This window comes from Lutra lutra, chromosome X, assembly GCF_902655055.1.
Source record: "Lutra lutra chromosome X, mLutLut1.2, whole genome shotgun sequence".
In the NCBI taxonomy this organism is placed as follows: Eukaryota; Metazoa; Chordata; class Mammalia; order Carnivora; family Mustelidae; genus Lutra; species Lutra lutra.
In genome coordinates this window covers 36,156,390-36,174,296 of record NC_062296.1, presented here as the reverse complement: position 1 = coordinate 36,174,296, position 17,907 = coordinate 36,156,390, and the positions used below count along the sequence as shown (strand labels likewise).

The window sequence follows — 17,907 nt, the reverse complement described above, 5'->3', positions numbered from 1 at the left end:
ATCCATCCATTGCAACAGACGTACCACTTGGGCAGGGGATGTTGGTAAACAGAGGAGCCTATGCTTTGTAGGGGCAGGGAGTGTATGGGAAATCTCTGCACCTTCTGCCCAATTTTGCTATGAACCTAAAACTGCTCTACAAAATAAACTTTGTTTTTTAAAAATCAGTTTAGAAAAATGAATTCTACTTTTACATACCAGTTAAAATAAAAAAATTTAAGCAGTGTGATTTACCACTGAAATAACCAAAGATAAAGTTATCCTTCAACTGGGTCATGCTAATGCTCCTTAAAGAGATGTACTGTCGGGGTGCCTAGCTGGCTCAGTTGGAAGAGTATGCGACTCTTGATCTCAGGGTCGTGAGCTCGAGTCCCATGTTGTGCGTAGAGGTGACTTAAATAAATACAACTTAAAAAAATCTACTGTCAATTTATAGAATCAAGCAAATAAGAACTGCATTCTTTCTCTGATGACTAAGGGAAGCAGTAGACATGTTAAGCTCTTCTCAGTCTAAGGACACAACGTGACGCTTCAATTCTTGTTATCATAACAACTATTAACTAAGGTAAAAAAATACATGTGTCTCATTACTGTAGAGATAAGTGGCACTAGGTGGGATATGTGGTCTATCAAGTTACCACTGACACAAAATTATGAAGATTAATACTCCCACAGTTTTGTATCAAAATCATCTGGTGAATCAACAGCATTGGCAACAGATCCCTGCCGCTAAGGACCTCCCAGATGACCTCAATCTTGCAGTGTCAGTCTGGTGTTGAGAGACAATTCTCCACGGGTCTCTTGAGTTTCTTTCTGCATGTCTCGTGAACAGAGGCAGTGACTGGGTTCTAGACCATCTTTTCAAGGATGTTTGTGCAATAAACCACCTTGGAAGATAGAGATAGCATCTACCTCCAGAGCAAAAGAGTAGATGTGCTTCCTGTCCAGTACAGTAAAAATAATCTCTCTCTCACCAGAGCAGTCCTACTACCCTCTATAAAAGGTCTGGGCTCCCTAAGCTCATGGTTGCTCTCCTGTAACACGACTCACTGCGGGTACAGGCAGCATCCCAACCCTCTTCACACCGCCCTGTGAAAATGGGAATGTGGGGAAGCAAAATGAATGCTGACAGTCTGACTACTGCTTTGGCTGAGAGTAAAAAACTGTCCTTCATCTCTGACCCAGGGATTTCGGACCTCCAGGAAGCTGCGGCTGGCTCACTTGTTTGCTTGAAAGGGGGGCGAAATCTCAGCCTCCATGCCATTCTCCATACGGGTAAAGGGCTATACAGTCTCTCTTTTTCATTGCAAATGTGTTTGGTACCTAATGGTCAAATACTCAGAAGCTAAAGAAGAGGGGTTCAACCAATGTTTTCTCCTATCAAAATTAGTCCTTTTCTCATCTAAGTAGACTTTCGTGATCTTCACATTAAACATGAAGAAAGAAACTACTTAAATGGAGTCTTTAATTTCCTCAACCCTCTGTCCTGCTGACCAGCTGACATTCTGCCATAAGGTGCATCTGCTGGTTTCAAATGAAATACCAAATACCACCTCAGTGGGAGAATAAATCTGACCATGAGCTTGGCCAACAGTTTTTTGCATCCTCTAAAACATCAATAAAATCACTAGCATTAAACATTTAAAAAAAGTTACTGGGGGCACCTGGGTGGCTCAGTGGGTTAAGCCTCTGCGGTCAGCTCAGGTCATGATCTCAGGGTCCTGGGATCGAGTCCCACATCGGGCTCTCTGCTCGGCGGGGAGCCTGCTTCCTCCTCTCTCTCTCTCTGCCTGCCTCTCTGCCTACTTGTGATCTCTGTCAAATAAATAAAATCTTAAAAAAAAAAGTTACTGAATGGAAGTCCTTAGATCTTTTCTTTACGTGAGCTCCAGGCTGGAAAATTACAGTGAGTCACTTGAAAAAGAAGTTCAGACTTCCCTAAGCATGAACCACTGAATACATTAACTATTTGGTAGATTTTTAAAAAATGGTTACCTTTGAGGAGAAAAGGAGAGTAAACTTTAATCATATATGTTCCTGATAGTTTAAACATTTAAAAAAAAATTTTTTAAATCCAAGAAGTTTATGGTTTTCACTTGCATTACTTCTTTTCCTAACCTACCGACATAAACCTTAAATAGATGAATAAATTTTGTTTTCACTGCTTTACTTACCATTTTCTGGCTTGGATCCCAATTCTTCTACTGATTGCATGCTGTGAATCTCAAATCCTTCAGGGTATTCTGCTTTATTGATAGTCTTATTGTCCACATAAATGATGTGTTTAACACAACTGATGTCTGACAATGCAGTCTGTTGAGCAGAAAAAAAAATCCAGCAGTTACATGTAGGCCTGTAATATACTCAATTATTGGACATTTTCCTGTCAGAGAACACTACCATGAAGTCAAAGAAGAATTCTTATTTACCTTAAGTTTGCTTTCCAGAAGTTCAACGCTAGTGATCAGGTAGGTCGCCTCAGATTCATTTAACCCATGAACTACAGCTTCTTTGCCAAGTGTGGCATATAAAGTCACAACTACATAATAAAAAATAAACACATATGTTAAATGATAAACATTTATGAGATAATATTATTTAAATCGGCCTTTTGTGATGGGTACACTCATGGATGCAAAGACATTTTATAATGTCATTTGATTTCATGTTCTCTGCTATCACCTTCAAACGTTGCCTGAAACTTCCCTATAGCCCCAATTTGTCCTTACAGAGTCTCAGGATTCCAACCTCCTAAACCTGAAGAAACCCAGGCATACTGGAAGCGTGCAACTGTTAAAAAATTAGTCAATCAAGATTCTCAAGGCCAGTAAGTTTCTGGCTGAACTCTTAATTTAGGTCAGAGCTAGCCCACCTAGAACTACCCTGTGCCATGCTCTTTCATTGGGCATAGCACCAAAGAATGAGTAAGTCCTTGAGAATCTTCAGATTGAGGATTTCAAGGTGGAATCATGTCCCCACTCCTAGGGAGTGTTTTTAGTGGGCCTAATATCCAAGCTCAATATTGGTGACCTCCAAGCCTTAACTGGGTGGGCCAACGAGATCTACTCTTTAGGGGCTGCCAGACAAAGGAAACATAAGCTGAAACCAAGATGAGTTAGAATCAAGGGGTGTCTGTTAAACTTCAGACTGGAAATTCAGCTCTAGACGAGCAACCAAAACAGCAACATGGTTAGGAAGAGTGACTTTTCACAAGCTGTTGATTGCTGAAGGTGGGTGATGGGTATATAGGGGATCATTTCATATTCATTTTGTTTGAGATACAAACTCTTGATCACTACACTGCACTTGTAGTGTTCTTCATTCAGTAAACAACTGAGTGCCTAGCATGTGGTAGGCACTGTTCTGGACTTTGAATTTTCAAAAACAGTATCATGCACAACAGCAAAAACAAATGCTTATGAATCAGGAATACACTCTGTACTTTACTTTCTGGCCAATGTAGCTACTGTCAGTTCAAGTTGTTATGTGCTCATTTCACATGTAAAATGGAATAGGTCAAAGTAGAGGCCTTGAAGTAAAGCAATGAACTAGAACGATCCTAAGCAATGATTTTCTTTTGTTTTAATCATTATCCTGTATGTCATGCCCTAAAAAACACTCCCAAACCTTTCATATATAATTCACTTCCAAATGAAAAGTAAAACTAAATTCTATTAAGCCGCCAATTCCCATACTGGCTATTAGAAATTACTCTCTTTAACAGAAATTATCAGACAGCTTTTACGAACAGTACATAGCGTTTTATGGATAGAACTTATGCAGAAAAATTGCTAAAGAACACAACAGCATCACAGGACAATTTCACATGTTACTAAAACCCCTTTTCTCCCCCGCTCCAAAAACATAAGGCACTTACGAGGGAAGTTGTACTTAAAGCAAGTCTGGGCCGCAATCATCCATTCGGCCCTGGTCTCGCAGAAAATGGCAATAGTGTTCTTTGGTTTCAGTCCCAGGGCAGTGAGTCCGCTACCAAAATTATTCACTCTGCAGTTCACTTCAATATAGCTCATCCATTTATAGTTCCCAAGAATTAACTGTTAAAGGAAGACATTCTCTAATATGAGTATGTTTATTTCAACAAGCAGTCAAAATACTATTCAAAGAATAGAACTCTAAAACTGCCTTTAAGTGAATATGCAGAAGCTGTGAGCACCCTCTAGGAATTGGTTACACAGTGTATTTAAGTGGAATGGCAGCATATTCTAAATGATCAATTGATGCATACCTTCCCCTTAAAAAAAAATTAAAAAGTGCAAGAATGCTGTACCTTCTTAAAAACCTTTCCATTAGGCTGCATTTCGTTTTCTTCACTTAGGATTTCTCTGGTCCCAAGGCTGTCCTTCTTCCCAAACTTGGACACGGCGTGATCGAATAACTTATCCAGAGTGTCGGCTCCAGGGATGTCTATGACAGCTAGCGAGTCGAAGTGCGTGACAGAGCGATATGGACTTCCAGGTTTGTCTGAAGTGGGCTTAGCTTTTATTCTCTTTGCCATAGCGTTTTTCTTCTTGGCGTTGGTAAGAAAATACCATGGAATAAATATAAGGGCACTGTATATTGTTATTAACAAGTGGACAGGCAGCAAAATAATGGTGAGCACGTTTAGCCTAAGTTTCATAGTGGCAAGGCTTCTACAGTGGTGTTTGTGTCTTGTTATTCTTTGGCTGCAGAAAGCCTTATTTTGCTGAAGAAGGCAATAATGGAAGCAGCAGTGAGAGTAGCAGTATAGCCAAGGCAGTTCAATTTTAATGCTACAGATAGAAGTTAGTAATCTTTGGAAGCCGACAATAAAGTACACCTGTAGGTGAAGACAATGAACCAGGCAGAGAGCAGGATAAAGGAAAAAAAAAGAAAAAACAAGAGTATTAGCAAGTTGATAGCAACACTGATTTAAATACTCAGGTCTTCAGTAGTTTATGTAATTGATCTGATACAGAAAGTTGAAATAACTGGTCTGAAAGACTGGCATTTTTCAGTTCCAAGCATTGCCATAAACTTCTGAATTTAATGTTGAGGGACGCTACTTTAATGCTTACACGAACGTATGGATGGGATACTGAAGTCTAGTTGAATTTGGGGAATGCCAGTAGTGAGATTTCTCTTAAGTATGTAGATGTAAAATGGGTAGTTTTAAACAGGATTCGGTTTTATATGCAAAATGGGAGAAATCCACTAATGTAGGTTTATTTCTCAATGACCAACCCGGAAATACTATTTCTGAGGTAACGCTGTTCACGATCTCCTGGCCCCCAAACTGTTGAGCAATAGAATTACAAAGTCATTTCCTAAGTGCTCTTTTGTGCTCAAAATTGCACCCCAGTGCCTGGGAATAGTCATAGCAGATCCAAACTGGTATCAGTCCAGTCCTGGCCCTTGTCCATGACCAGTTAACACTTATGAGGAAGTCAGCACACAAGTCAGATCCAATGTCTTTCAAGCTTCTTTCCGGAGCGGGGGGAGCAGCTAAACAGCTTCTTCAAATAAAAAGTCACGCAGACTTTCCACATATGCAACTAAAGTGGAACTGCTCTGGCTGAATTGGGGGCGGGGTACTGGGGGTGTCCAGAGCACCCACACTGGACTTCCTGGAACCCCACTCCCAAAGTGACTGCCACTGAAGCATTTCCAGTGAAAAGCCTGTGGAAAAAGCTAAGTGCTCCGGTGTGCGGTACATGCAATAAATGCAAGAAGGCGTCCAGGGGAAGTGTGAAATAGCCACCAGTAGGTAAGGGAGGCTCTGTGGACATGGGACTTAAACTGGACCCGGCAAAGGAGGAAAAGACTGGAGAGCATTCGGGCAGGGAAGCCACATGAAGATACACAGAGATAGGGGTGAAAGGGCCTTGGGGGAGTAGGAAGTGCCAATAACAAGGACACTAGCCTGACTGGGGCACAGAATGCATGCATGTGGGCTAAAGAGGCTATGGGTAGTACAGGGTCTGATAGATCAGACAAAGTCATTTTGATTTGATTAGGCACAAAATCGGGGGCCATGGCAGGTCAGGAAAATAGTGCCAGTTGGAAAGGAAGTGCAGCAACAGCCTCGGGGACAGTACTAACTCACAGGCAGCTGGCCTGCCTTCAGCTGAGAAAGCTGTTTTGGAGAGTGGCGGCATATTTCAACTATAAAAATTAATAGTTCACTTGGCGGAGACAAATTGAAGCCCATCCTTTGGCAACTCCTGTGGCAAGAGAGGGACTATCAATCCCAGGACAGCTGTATGTTTTTACACCAGTTACCATAAAGAGGTAGTTTAATCCTGCCTCAGTTTTTGTTTATGCCCTTCAACTGAGTGGGGTAAAGTGAGCAAGAAACTACAAGTGGAAAGACCTGGGTTTTGGTTCCCATCTTGGTCACTAACTGGCTGGGTAAGCTTGAGCCAGACAACAGATCTAAGCTTAGGATCAGACTAGATCAGTAGCCCTTAACTTCTTGAGGCGATGGACCCCTTTGAGAATCCAATGAGAACTATAAACCCAAGCTATACAAAATGGTATCTATAAATTTAGGGGGTCTGTGGTTTCCCGGAAATCTATCCACAAAACTCTAAGGGTGACACCAACACTGAAGTAAGAACTGCTGGCCTAGATGATTTCCTGGGATCCTTCCAACTTTAAATTTTGTGATTTACCCTACCTAGAAATTGCTTCCTTGGTCTGACAAGGCTGGTCATTCACTTCTTCCTCTAACTTCCTATATCACTTGAAATGTCTAACACTCATTTTGATCCTTGATTATATTACCAATATTACCAAACATCTAAGCACCTAAGTATATAAGCAGAGACCAGTATGTAGTTCTCAACCCTATCAAACCAAACACCTTTTTCTTAGAACGAATATCCTGTAATAATATTCTTTTATCAATCTTAAAGGATAGTCACAGATGATAACCTACTTATGTTCATAATTTAAAAAAAACAATTCCTGCTGGTAAGAGAAAGGAATACCAAAAGGAAATCAACTCAAGACAATATAATATTTATTTCAATATATAAATTCTCAGAGACAATACCAGAAGATCAAAAATAAAGTCTTGCCTTCAATTGAAAAATTGTCAGACTTGGGGCTGAAGATCTATAAAGAAGACAGCTTTTGAAGGGTTTATAATCTAATTGGATTAACTGTACTATATATTTTTAGTCATTCATGTTATATACACTTAATCTTTTATACATATTTGCCTTAAGCTTCAGAGGTAGGGACATGTCTTCTACTTAATCCTCATAGAAACACACACACACACACACACACAACACAACACACACAGAGTAGGCACACCTAGAAGAACATTTAGATGAGGAGAGATCAGAGACATCATTTATTCCAGTCATTTTGAAATTCTTTCTGGTGGTGGCGAGGGGGACATGGGTCATCCATTTGAATAAAATCTTACATGAACATGGGAAATACAAATATGTATAGATAAAAGCCAAAAGCAGAGCTGTTTTGGTGGGAGAGGCCTGAGAGCCCCTGCCTGGACTTCTTGGAAGCCCCCAGTTCAGCTGAATGACCCACTGTTGTTGGTGAATAAGTAGCCAAGTGCACATCGAAACCAACCCCCACCCCCCAGTCCGGTGCTCTTTCAAGCCCATTGGCCAGCCTCTGCCCAGTTTTGCCTGTCATCTTAAAATTTTTCCTTGCCAAAGATTTTCTAGGGTTACACTCACATCTATTGATAAATTCATATCAAAAAGAGAGAGGAGAGAACACCTACCATGTGCAAGTTTTGAGCACTGGGTACAAAGATGAGTAAAGGATGCATTCAGTCTTTTAAATGCATTTACATATGTGTTCATATGTATGATAGATGGCAGGGAAAGGAGTTCACAAACATGTAGAATATATCCCATAAGAGGGGTACCTGTCTGGCTCAGCTGGAAGAGCATGTGACTCTTGGTCTCAGGGTCCTGAGTTCGAGCCCCATGTTGGATGTAGAGATTACTAATTTGGCGGGGGAGGAAAGATGGTTGAAGTAGGAAGTAGAACCATCTGGAAACGTTTCACAGAAAAAGAGCAGTTGAGGTAGACAAGAAGGATGGCGTGTTTTCAAAAGACGAATAAAACAACTGGAAAAAGAGGACAGTCCTAACAGAGAAAACAAATGGATGGGCGAACGGATGGAGGCAGAAAAGGGCAGGATGGCAGAGAAAAGCTTTAATGCTTTAAATGAAAAGAATTTTTTTGGACCCAATTTTACGAGCATGCAGCTGTACCCTAAGAGACACACGTGTCTGACGAGTCAGCAACTCAAGATTCAACGCCTGCCTATTGTACTAAGGGGAAATGAACTATTCTCTATGGAAGAGAAAGTCTGATTTCTTGGGTGGTAAATGGATTAAACTAAGGTAGGGGATCGAGGTCTAACCTCACATGTGCTGATAAGCGGGACTCTGAACAAGTTTACCGACCTATCTGAAGAGCTCGGGGCCAGTGGCATCACACAGCAAACAGGATGCTACTTCGTGGCACCGTTGGCAGAATTCCTCCCCATAGCCAGCTTACAGTCCACGGACACCAATCATCAGTGCTCGGAACACAGTCTTGCCCCCTTTCACTTTGTTGTACTTTTTGGTGAAACTTCAACCCGGTTAAATCTAATTCTCCACTGAAGTCTGCCCCTGTACCCACGCAGCTGAATTTGGCTGGAGAAAAACTGGACTGTGCTGAATGCCCCCTGCCCTACATGCATGACGGCTCCTTCCAGCAGGCCCTCCATGCCGCGCAGGAACCACACTGCACCAGACCGCTCCGTTCACTGGCCTGCTCTCCTGGGTTTCTTGTCTGCTCCTCGCACTTCTGACCATTGACATCTGCTCTGCCTTCGTCACTCCCGCCACTGTACCTACCCGCCTTCTCGCACCTTTAGCCACGTGCTCTTCCCTCTCCTGTGACTCTGCCCGTGGACCAGTGCTGCGCCCAGCTGGCACTGACCCCTGCCCAGGGGCTCCTGGGCCCATGTCCGCCTGGGCCCTGCCTCTAGCTGGGGGTGCCCGTGCCCTGCTCCACAGAATCAGGCCCATTAGCATCAGACCAGGGCTATTCTTTCTCTCACCTTAAAAACCATAGTGCATGGAGCCCTGGATGTGGTGCATAAACAATGAATCTTGGAACACTGAAAAAATAAAATTAAATTAAAAAAAAAAACACCATTGCCTCTCTCAGATGTTCTCTGGCCACAGCCCCATTTCTTCACATCCTCATCAGGACTTGAGAGTCACCTGCACTCTTCCTCTCCCCGCTCTCTCCCCCTAGCTCCTCTTGAGCCTACTACTCAGGCTTTTACCCCCTACCACTCCACAAATTGCTCTGATCAAGGACCCCTGAGCACCTCCACATCTTCACATCCCAAGGTCAGTTAAGGCTCCCTCATCTCTCTTGACTCATCAGCAGCCTTGGACAAGGCAAACCCCTCCGTTCCTGGGATTGAAACCTTCACTTGGCTTCCAGGAGACCACACTTCCAGTTTTCTTCTGACTTCTCTAGCTATTCCTCCTCAGTCTCCTTTGCTGCTTCTTCCTTATGTCCCTGACCTCTAGCCACAGTCCCTGGTCACCTAACCTCCTCTTGGCCTTCTCTACACTCACTCCCATGGTGACCTCATTCAGTCCCACAGCCTTAAGATGGCGTGTATGTATATATATGCTGATGAGGCCCATATGTCTCCCCCTCTCCTGGAGGTCTTCCCTAAACATTGGATTTGTAGATCCAACTTTTTCCTCAATAGATCCCTATCAGTCAAGTACCTCTGACTTAACATGCTCAAAGCTGAGCCACTGACTGTCCTGCCACAAACCGATCCCATCCAGTCTTGCCCGGCTCAGTAATTCCAGCTACTCTGACCAAAAACCTTTGAGATTCCCTCTCTTGCACCTCTCTCTCTCTCTCTCTCTTGCTCCTCTCTCTCTTTCTCTCTCACACACACATTCCACACCCAACTCAGCAGCAGCAAATCCTACTGGCTCTACTTACAAAACACATACCAAATGCAACTATATCTCCCTACCTCCACCGCTACCATCCTGGTCTCAGCCACTATCATCTCTTACCTAAATAAATGCAGTTGCCAATCTGATCTCCCTGCTCCCACTTTAATAACAAACTCTAAACTCGGCAGCCAGAGGGCTCTAGTTAAAATGTAAGGTAGATTAGGTTTTTCAAAGAATCCCCATACAACCCACTCAGAAGTTAGTCCTCACTCTGCCCTATGAGACGACAGGGATTTTTCCCCTCCTCTCTTATATTTCTGACTTCATCTCCCATGCTTTCCCCTGGCTCATTCTGCTTTAATTCAACCTGTTCCTTGTGGTTTCTGGAACACACCAGGCATGACCCTGCTTCAGGCCCTTTGGACATGTCTTCTCTCCCTGGAATGTTCTTCCAGCTCCTTTTTGTCTTCACTTAAGTATCACTTTCTGCAGCCATCCTAAAATGGCACCCCAACACCTCCAGTCCCTTTCTCGCTCTGTTTTTCTCCTCAGCACCTATCACCAATATGACACATGCTTTCCTTTTCATATTTGTTACTGATGTCCCCATAAGCTCCATGAGGCAGGGTTGACAGTCTGCTGCTGAACACTAAGTGACCACAACAGTCCCTCTGTGCATTAGCAGTGCCATAAATCTGCTGACTGAAATAAGAACAGATATGGTGGGCCGCCTGGATGGCTCAGTGGGTTAAAGCCTCTGCCTTCAGCTCAGGTCATGATCTCTGGGTCCTGGGATGGAGCCCCACATCGGGCTCTCTGCTCAGCAGGGAGCCTGCTTTCCTTCCTCTCTCTGCCTGCCTCTCTGCCTACTTGTGATCTCTGTCTCTGTCAAATAAATAAATAAAATCTTTTAAAAAAAACATTAAAAAAAAAAGAACGGATATGGCATTGCTCTGGAACAATAAAGCAAAAAATGTACGCAAGTACAACAGCCTGAAAGCCACCAACCTTTGTCATCTTTTAAAAAAAAAATCACTCATCTGTGTTGACATTCTAGGACAGGGTATCCTCTTAAAAATCCCTATAATAAACTTAACCTGTTTTTAGCTGCTTAATAAAAAACATGAAACTGGAAAAACTGCCTGTTGCACAGCAGTAAAAGACTGCTCTTCTAAATGCATGAAGGCTATGCAGTGGGGACTCTGTGCTTTCTCGCCCATGCCTCTCACTGAGGTATGCTGTCCTTCTGCATATCAAGAGCGATACCTGCTGCCATGAACTCAAAGCTGTGCTTCCTTGAAATCAAGAAATTCATTGGTATGGCCTCCAGGAAAGGGCAGGCCATCATCTTCGGTCACAAAACAGTTCACTGTTCCTGTTGAGGATTACCATTTCATATGGAGAGCAGATGAATAACCACTCACTGAGCATGGACTCTGGGCTAGGCACTGTGCTCAGTCCTCCAGATGCATTATCTCACTGAATCCTTTAAGAAACCCGTTTGAGGTGGTACCTCATTTTACTGATGATATAACCAGTCTCTGAGAAAGCATCTGCCCAACGTGACCCAGTAAAGTAGGGATTCTGATCCAGGTCTAATAGATTTTAAATAGATCATAATAGCTTCAAATAGATTTTTAAAGCTATGTTTTCATCTCTCCTATCTGTGACCCTGGTCGTACTGGTATAATCTAAATAGGTGACAATGACAAACTTTGTGTATGAAGAAATCCTGGCAGCCTATATCCCGAGGCATTTTTATAGGTGAAAAAATGTCCTCTAGGTATTGAGGGAGTCCTACAAGCTTAGGGGAAAATCAAATAAAATTTTACCTTTTGTCTTAAGGTCAAGTTTAATGTTAAATATTTCATTCCAGTTACTTCAAATGCTCTGAGATAGTTAGCTTAAACACAAAAAGCATTAGTGATACAGTTAAGCTCTAGTACACAAAGTAAACAAATGCTATATATTGATTAAAGTCTGAATTTATGGGACGCCTGGGTGGCTCAGTTGGTTGGACGACTGCCTTCGGCTCAGGTCATGATCCTGGAGTCCTGGGATCGAGTCCCACATCGGGCTCCCAGCTCCACGGGGAGTCTGCTTCTCCCTCTGACCTTCTCCTCGCTCATGCTCTCTCTCACTGTCTCTCTCTCAAATAAATAAATAAAAATAAAAATCTTTATAAAGTCTGAATTTAAAAGAAGAAATCATCTCCCCCAGAAGCATGTGACACAACATCGATTTAAGAATGAAAAAGAAAAACTAATAAAGTGAAGTCCATTAATGCCCACACGTTTTTCTCCCCCCAAAGTCTGGGAAAACAGACTTCACTAAGCAAGGATGCATGCATTTGCCAAGTTGAAACACACAATAAGGACAGATGAAGGTCATCTGTCCTTTACAAACAACCTTATGAAAATGTTAAAGGTATCAATTTGAAAATCAATGATTAACTATGTAAGTGCTACTTTAAGAAATTACATTTTCAGGTCACACATCATTTAAAGGGGTAATTTAAATACCAAATAAAGAGAAAATTTGCCTTCTGTATCCACTCAACATTAAATCAGAAAACAATTACAAAAGTTCCAAGAGGGGTGCCTGTGTGGCTCACTCCATTGAGTGGCTGCCTTCGGCTCAGGTCATGATCTCAGGGTCTTGGGTTCCAGCCCAAATGGGGCTCCCTGCTCAGCAGGGAGTCTGCTTCTCCCTCTCCCTCTGTGCTCTCTCTTTGTCTCTCTCAAATAAATAAATACAATCTTTAAAAAACTAATAAAATAAAAATAAATAAGTAAAAGTTCTAAGAGATTAAACAGATAACATACCTGTGGCACTTTAAAAGATCCTATTTCTACATAGTTGTTGCCTCCCCGAGACTTATAAATGGGTGGAGTGCTTTTAAAAAAAAAAAAAAAACCTTTTCTCTCACATACTATTAAAAAGTTCCAAATGATTTTAAAACACAGAAAAGAAAGCTCAAAAATGATGTTAAAAGAATGGTTGCATTTGGTTAATGAAATCAAACCTCACAGGAGCTGTATTATAATAAACTTCATATTTAATATCAAAACTTTAAAAATGGTACTATTTTAAGAAAATAAAAGGCATTAAGGGCAGCTAGTAGGCTTTCTTGCTGTTAGTTTGCAAGACTGAATAATCATGTGAAATATATATTCATCTGCCCTTTGTTAAGTCTCACCTGATTCAAACTGACAGACCAATCTAATTGACACGGTATAGTTTGTACAATCAAACTTTAGACCCGATATACAGTAATTATAATAAATACATTTGAGAGCTGAAAAAGCAAAACAAAAACAAAAACCTAGGAGGAATATATGCTCGCCCTGTCCCAACACACCGCACCTGCGCCTAGCTAGCTATTTTAACTACAAGCCTCTCACTACCACAACTGATGTTTGGGTGCGTCTCCAGCAAGATTACCCAAACCTGTCTACGTCCTCACCTGGAGAGGGATTAACCCCTGAAGTCGCCATCCTGCCAGTCTCTTCCCAGCTTTTCCCAGCAAAGAAAGCACCTCAGCTGCCATGCTGAAGATGCTCTTTCACAGTGTAGCAGAAGTCCCCTCCCATAATGCTTTAAGAACATCCCCAGCATGCATCAGATTATGTTTTTTCTAGGTCATAGGATCTTATAATTGGGATCCTATCTATATGTGTTGAAATGAGGAGATCCAGCAGCCAATGTTGCTGCCTACACACTTTACATACACTGTGTATGATGATGCGGCTATTCCTCATTTCAAGTGATCACAACACGCGGCATTTTTAAATATGAAGCTTTCAAAAGTCAGAAGTTGGTTGTAGAGCTTTAATTCAAAGCTCAAATTAAAGGAATACTGAGGACAGACCAAGCCAGAAGTGGCACCTACTGACCAAGCATGATGTTCCAATCCAACTTGATTAGACAACAGGAGAGAGGCAGGAAAACTAAGTTCTGGGGGGTACGTATTTGCAGAGAAGTAAGAAGGGTGCAGTGCTATAAAACGGGAGTAGGTAGCACAATGCCAATTTCAACATCCTAGGCTACTGCTGAAGATGAACTCCTGCAGATCCCTGTAGACAGAACCCTGCTGCTAAATTAGAGGGCACATAGCGCCATGGGGTAGACTTTAATTTTGTCTGTAAAGTCTTCTATTTCCCAGGTATTTTTTTTCTCTAGGGGAACACAGTCATGGCTTATCAAAAATCATTCAAAATAACTTCAAAATTAACTTTCAGTTATAATAAATGCCTTGCATCCAAGTGAGATCCTACCTCTCTTGTCATGTTACCTATTTATTAATAATAAAGTAATACAAACCGCAGGCTGCCAACCGTGAGTATAGATCAAAAAAAAACAAAAAACAAAAAACAAAAAACCTGTGACCAGCATATTACTTCCCCTAGTAATAACTTTGTATACCGGGGACAATTTTGCAACCATTCCTTTTTCTGCCACATGACCTACCTTCCACGTTTGCTAGAGGAGGAGCCAGTTCGACAGGTTAGTTCTTTGCTAATGTTTCCCGGTACTCTTTACTTTTAAAAATTATGCAACAATGTAGTCTTAAGTCATTTCTATTTTTTTTTTAGATTTTGTTTATTTGATGAGAGAGATAGCGAGAGGGGGAACACAAGCAGCAGGAGTGGGAGAGGGAGAAGCAGGCTTCCTGTGAGCAGGGAGCCAGATGTGGGACTCCATCCCAGGACCCTGGGATCATGACACGAACCGAAGGAAGATGTTTAACAACTGAGCCACCCAGGCACCCCTTCAGCCATTTCTTATAAAATGGCCAAATAAGTCACTACAATTCAGCCACATGGCCACCATGTGAAACTGTGATATGGTTTTGTCTTGTTTTGTTTTGTTTTTACAAGCTCACTCTGTGCTTCCGTATTAAAATACCTTTAAAGTGAGATTATTAAAAGAACTCAAAGACTGATGAATCTGTTGAAGACTGAAATCCTGTAGCCATTCAGACAACTCTCAAATATTAGCACTAAGAAAAAGAAGAGCACAGATATTCCAAAGACTGCAGAAAGTTCAAGATTTTTTTTTTAATTCTTAGCATTTCATTATGGCTGTACCTGACATTTTAGAAATTAAAGAATTCTTCCCTAAAGAAGGAAGCCACATGATGCTAAATACAAGAAGCCAGGGGAAAGTACTTTTAGAGTTAATGTCTCCATACTAGGGATGAGGAATACTTTCCATTCTTTTCTCTTCACGTTCATTTGTTTCCCTGGCCCATGCATGCTTCACTAAGGTGAGTGAGGGAAGGGAATAAGGGAATTAGGTATTTCTGCTTTGAAGTGTATTGGGGACAGCGAAGGCCCAGCTATGCCAATCAGAGTGGAGTCTCTGAAGTGTCATAGGCACTCCAAAGTATCTGTAAACTCCTGAGTACAACTGCATATATGTTTCTGCCAATGTGTTTGGCAACTCCTACTCTCTGCCTTGGTAATTTTTTTTTTTTTTTTTACCTATCTAGATGGGCTGTAAGCCGACTGCTCTAAATGTTTATCTGTGTTTGTAGGGTGTGTGTGTGTGCATGCGTGCTCACACATGCATGTGTGCATGTGGGGCATGGCAGGGAGAGGTGGGGGAGAGAGGAGGATGGAGGTGGGAAGGGAGGCCAGAGGAAACAGACTCTCTGTGCACAAATAAATCAACTACAGAAGCCTGAATACTACTGTCCTCAAGATGGCACCACAGTCTATTTCCCAAGGAAACACTAGCCTCACTGATACCTCACCACTTTTACGAATCATGGGGTAGCGTGCTAAGCAGCTGAATTCAGAGATGACTAATTTGGGCCTGCTGAGGAAAATCTCTGGCCATGTTTTAAGATTTTTCTAATGCAGGCTCATCAGCAGCCTTTAGTACCAAGCTACACAAGAACATTAAGTCTTGAATTTCTTTACACTCGGAATTCAAAAATAGTTATTAGCACCTAAGAACTACTAGATCTTCTGTTTCAAGTTTATAACCAATTATAATTAAAGTGATTCTCAGAAGACCAGAAATACAAGAGATGCAGCATCGTATACAGGGTTTTAGTCCCGGTTCAGCAGCTTGCTGAACAGTAAGATGTGGAACAAATCAAATAACCTCTTGTCTGTGTCCTCATCTGTAAAATGAGAAAACTGGATTCTTATTTTAAGATATAGCACAGGCCTGTAATAGTTTTAAAAGCAAAGAAGGATGGTGAGGGGAATGATACAGCTGCCTTGGGTGGGGGGCAGGTATAGACATTAAAAAAAAAACCCTATGATTTGCTATCACCATCATTTCATAAAATACAGAATGTATTTAATGCCCCTAAATTAGATGGGCAGATCTCATAATAACAAGAAATCATTTGAAGGGGAAGAGTTTAACCTTAAAAAAAAATGCATGGCCTGTTGTCCTTACTTTCCTCACTTCACCCTGGACCACGAAAAACTCCTCACTGACCGCCACTGGTCTAAAAATCGATGCTTGGGAAACACTGGACTAGGTAATTTTCAAGGTCCAAGACTAACACTAGGACTCTAATTTTAAGTGTGCTATTGTGTTTCTTTTAAGTGTGCTGTTATGTTTCTTTTATTCCATGCTATGGTCTAGAGAAGATACTCCGGTGAAGGAAAGGGCTAATACCTAAAATTCTGCAAATCAGAAATATATTTCAATCAGTTTTGAGAACCAGTAACTAGAACGAGCTTCAACTTATTAGGGCGAGCAGCCACTACTACAGACATCCTCTCATCGAGGATAACGAGCCTCCTTACAGTTAGCAAAGTGAGGCAAAGGGAAGCAAACTAGCTTGCCAAAGACTCTCGGCCTGTAAGTCTCACCAGTCAGAACTGGAACACTCCCATCTGTGGCTCCACTTTTCGGTAATCACTCAAGGAAAAACATTTTACTTAGATTTCAATTATCACTTCCCCTTCCAAAAACGAGGGGTGGTAGCTTAAATTTTAGAAGCTGTACAGGGTAAAAAGTTATCCCGTTTTACTTTTCCAAATATTGCCCTTTTAACACAAACATGGAGATTGGCAGGGTTTTTCCACAACAAAAAGAGTCAAGATGCCTGTTAGTATAGTTAAAACTTAATTTCCTCCAAAAGCTGATAAAATGACAAATTTAGAATTTTCAAAGACTACTTACAGATTTCCTTTTTCTCTTAAGAAGAACACGTGTATGTATCTTTTGTGATTTCAATCTGCAATAAAAGACAACATTAATGGGTACATTGACACAAGAGAAGAACCCCTTTTGAAAACACTCAAGTGCTGTTTCACATTACCCGTGCATCTTAGCTCATGATGAGCCAGGTATCCAAGACAAAATAAGAAATGACTCAAGATGGTCATCTGGCTAGAAGTAATGCTATTAGGATCACAGAAAAGTAACTTAGCCTAAGAAACAGTAGTCAAAACTCTGTGGGAAAATGGTAAGATGAAAAAATGGGCAGAGGAACTAAATAGACATTTCTCCAAAGCAGACATCCAGATGGCCAACAGGCACATGAAAAGGTGCTCAACATGACTCATCATCAGGGAAAGGCAAATCAAAACCACAATGAGATACCACCTCGCACCTGTCAGAATGGCTATCATCAAAAAGACCAGAAAAAACAAGCCTTGGTGAGTTTGTGGAGAAAAGGGAAGCTCTGCGCAGTACTGGTGGGAACGTAAATTGGAGCAGCCACTCTGGAAAACGGTATGGAGGTTGTGTAAAAAAAATTAAAAATACGACGATCACATAATCCAGCTATCCCACTTCTGGATATACAGCCAAAGGAAATGAAAACAGGATATCAAAACCAAATCTGCACTGCCATTTTTTAAAAAGATTTTATCTATTTGAGAGAGAGACAATGAGAGAAAGTATGAGAGGGGAGAATGTCAAAGGGAGAAGCAGACTCCCCACGGAGCTGGGAGCCCGATGCGGGACTTAACCCTGGGACTCT

General features: G+C 41.7%; 1 protein-coding gene across 10 annotated transcripts in view; it reads right to left on the bottom strand.

Moving 5' to 3' along the window:
• ACSL4 (acyl-CoA synthetase long chain family member 4) overlaps nucleotides 1–17,907 on the bottom strand; it is an 81,795-nt gene that overhangs the window by 32,256 nt on the left and 31,632 nt on the right. For 2 of the 10 annotated variants that reach the window (XM_047715537.1, XM_047715536.1), the window contains 5 exons: nucleotides 17,103–17,157; nucleotides 4,289–4,819; nucleotides 3,878–4,055; nucleotides 2,430–2,539; nucleotides 2,175–2,313 (listed from right to left, as the gene is read on the bottom strand). In XM_047715537.1, the coding sequence (XP_047571493.1) occupies nucleotides 2,175–2,313; nucleotides 2,430–2,539; nucleotides 3,878–4,055; nucleotides 4,289–4,639 (778 nt within the window). In that variant the 5' untranslated portion in view covers nucleotides 4,640–4,819; nucleotides 17,103–17,157. Of the gene's footprint in view, nucleotides 1–2,174; nucleotides 2,314–2,429; nucleotides 2,540–3,877; nucleotides 4,056–4,288; nucleotides 4,820–13,416; nucleotides 13,557–17,102; nucleotides 17,158–17,907 lie in introns of those variants that run through there. The other 8 variants (XM_047715546.1, XM_047715544.1, XM_047715543.1 and 5 more) reach the window with 5 other exon arrangements.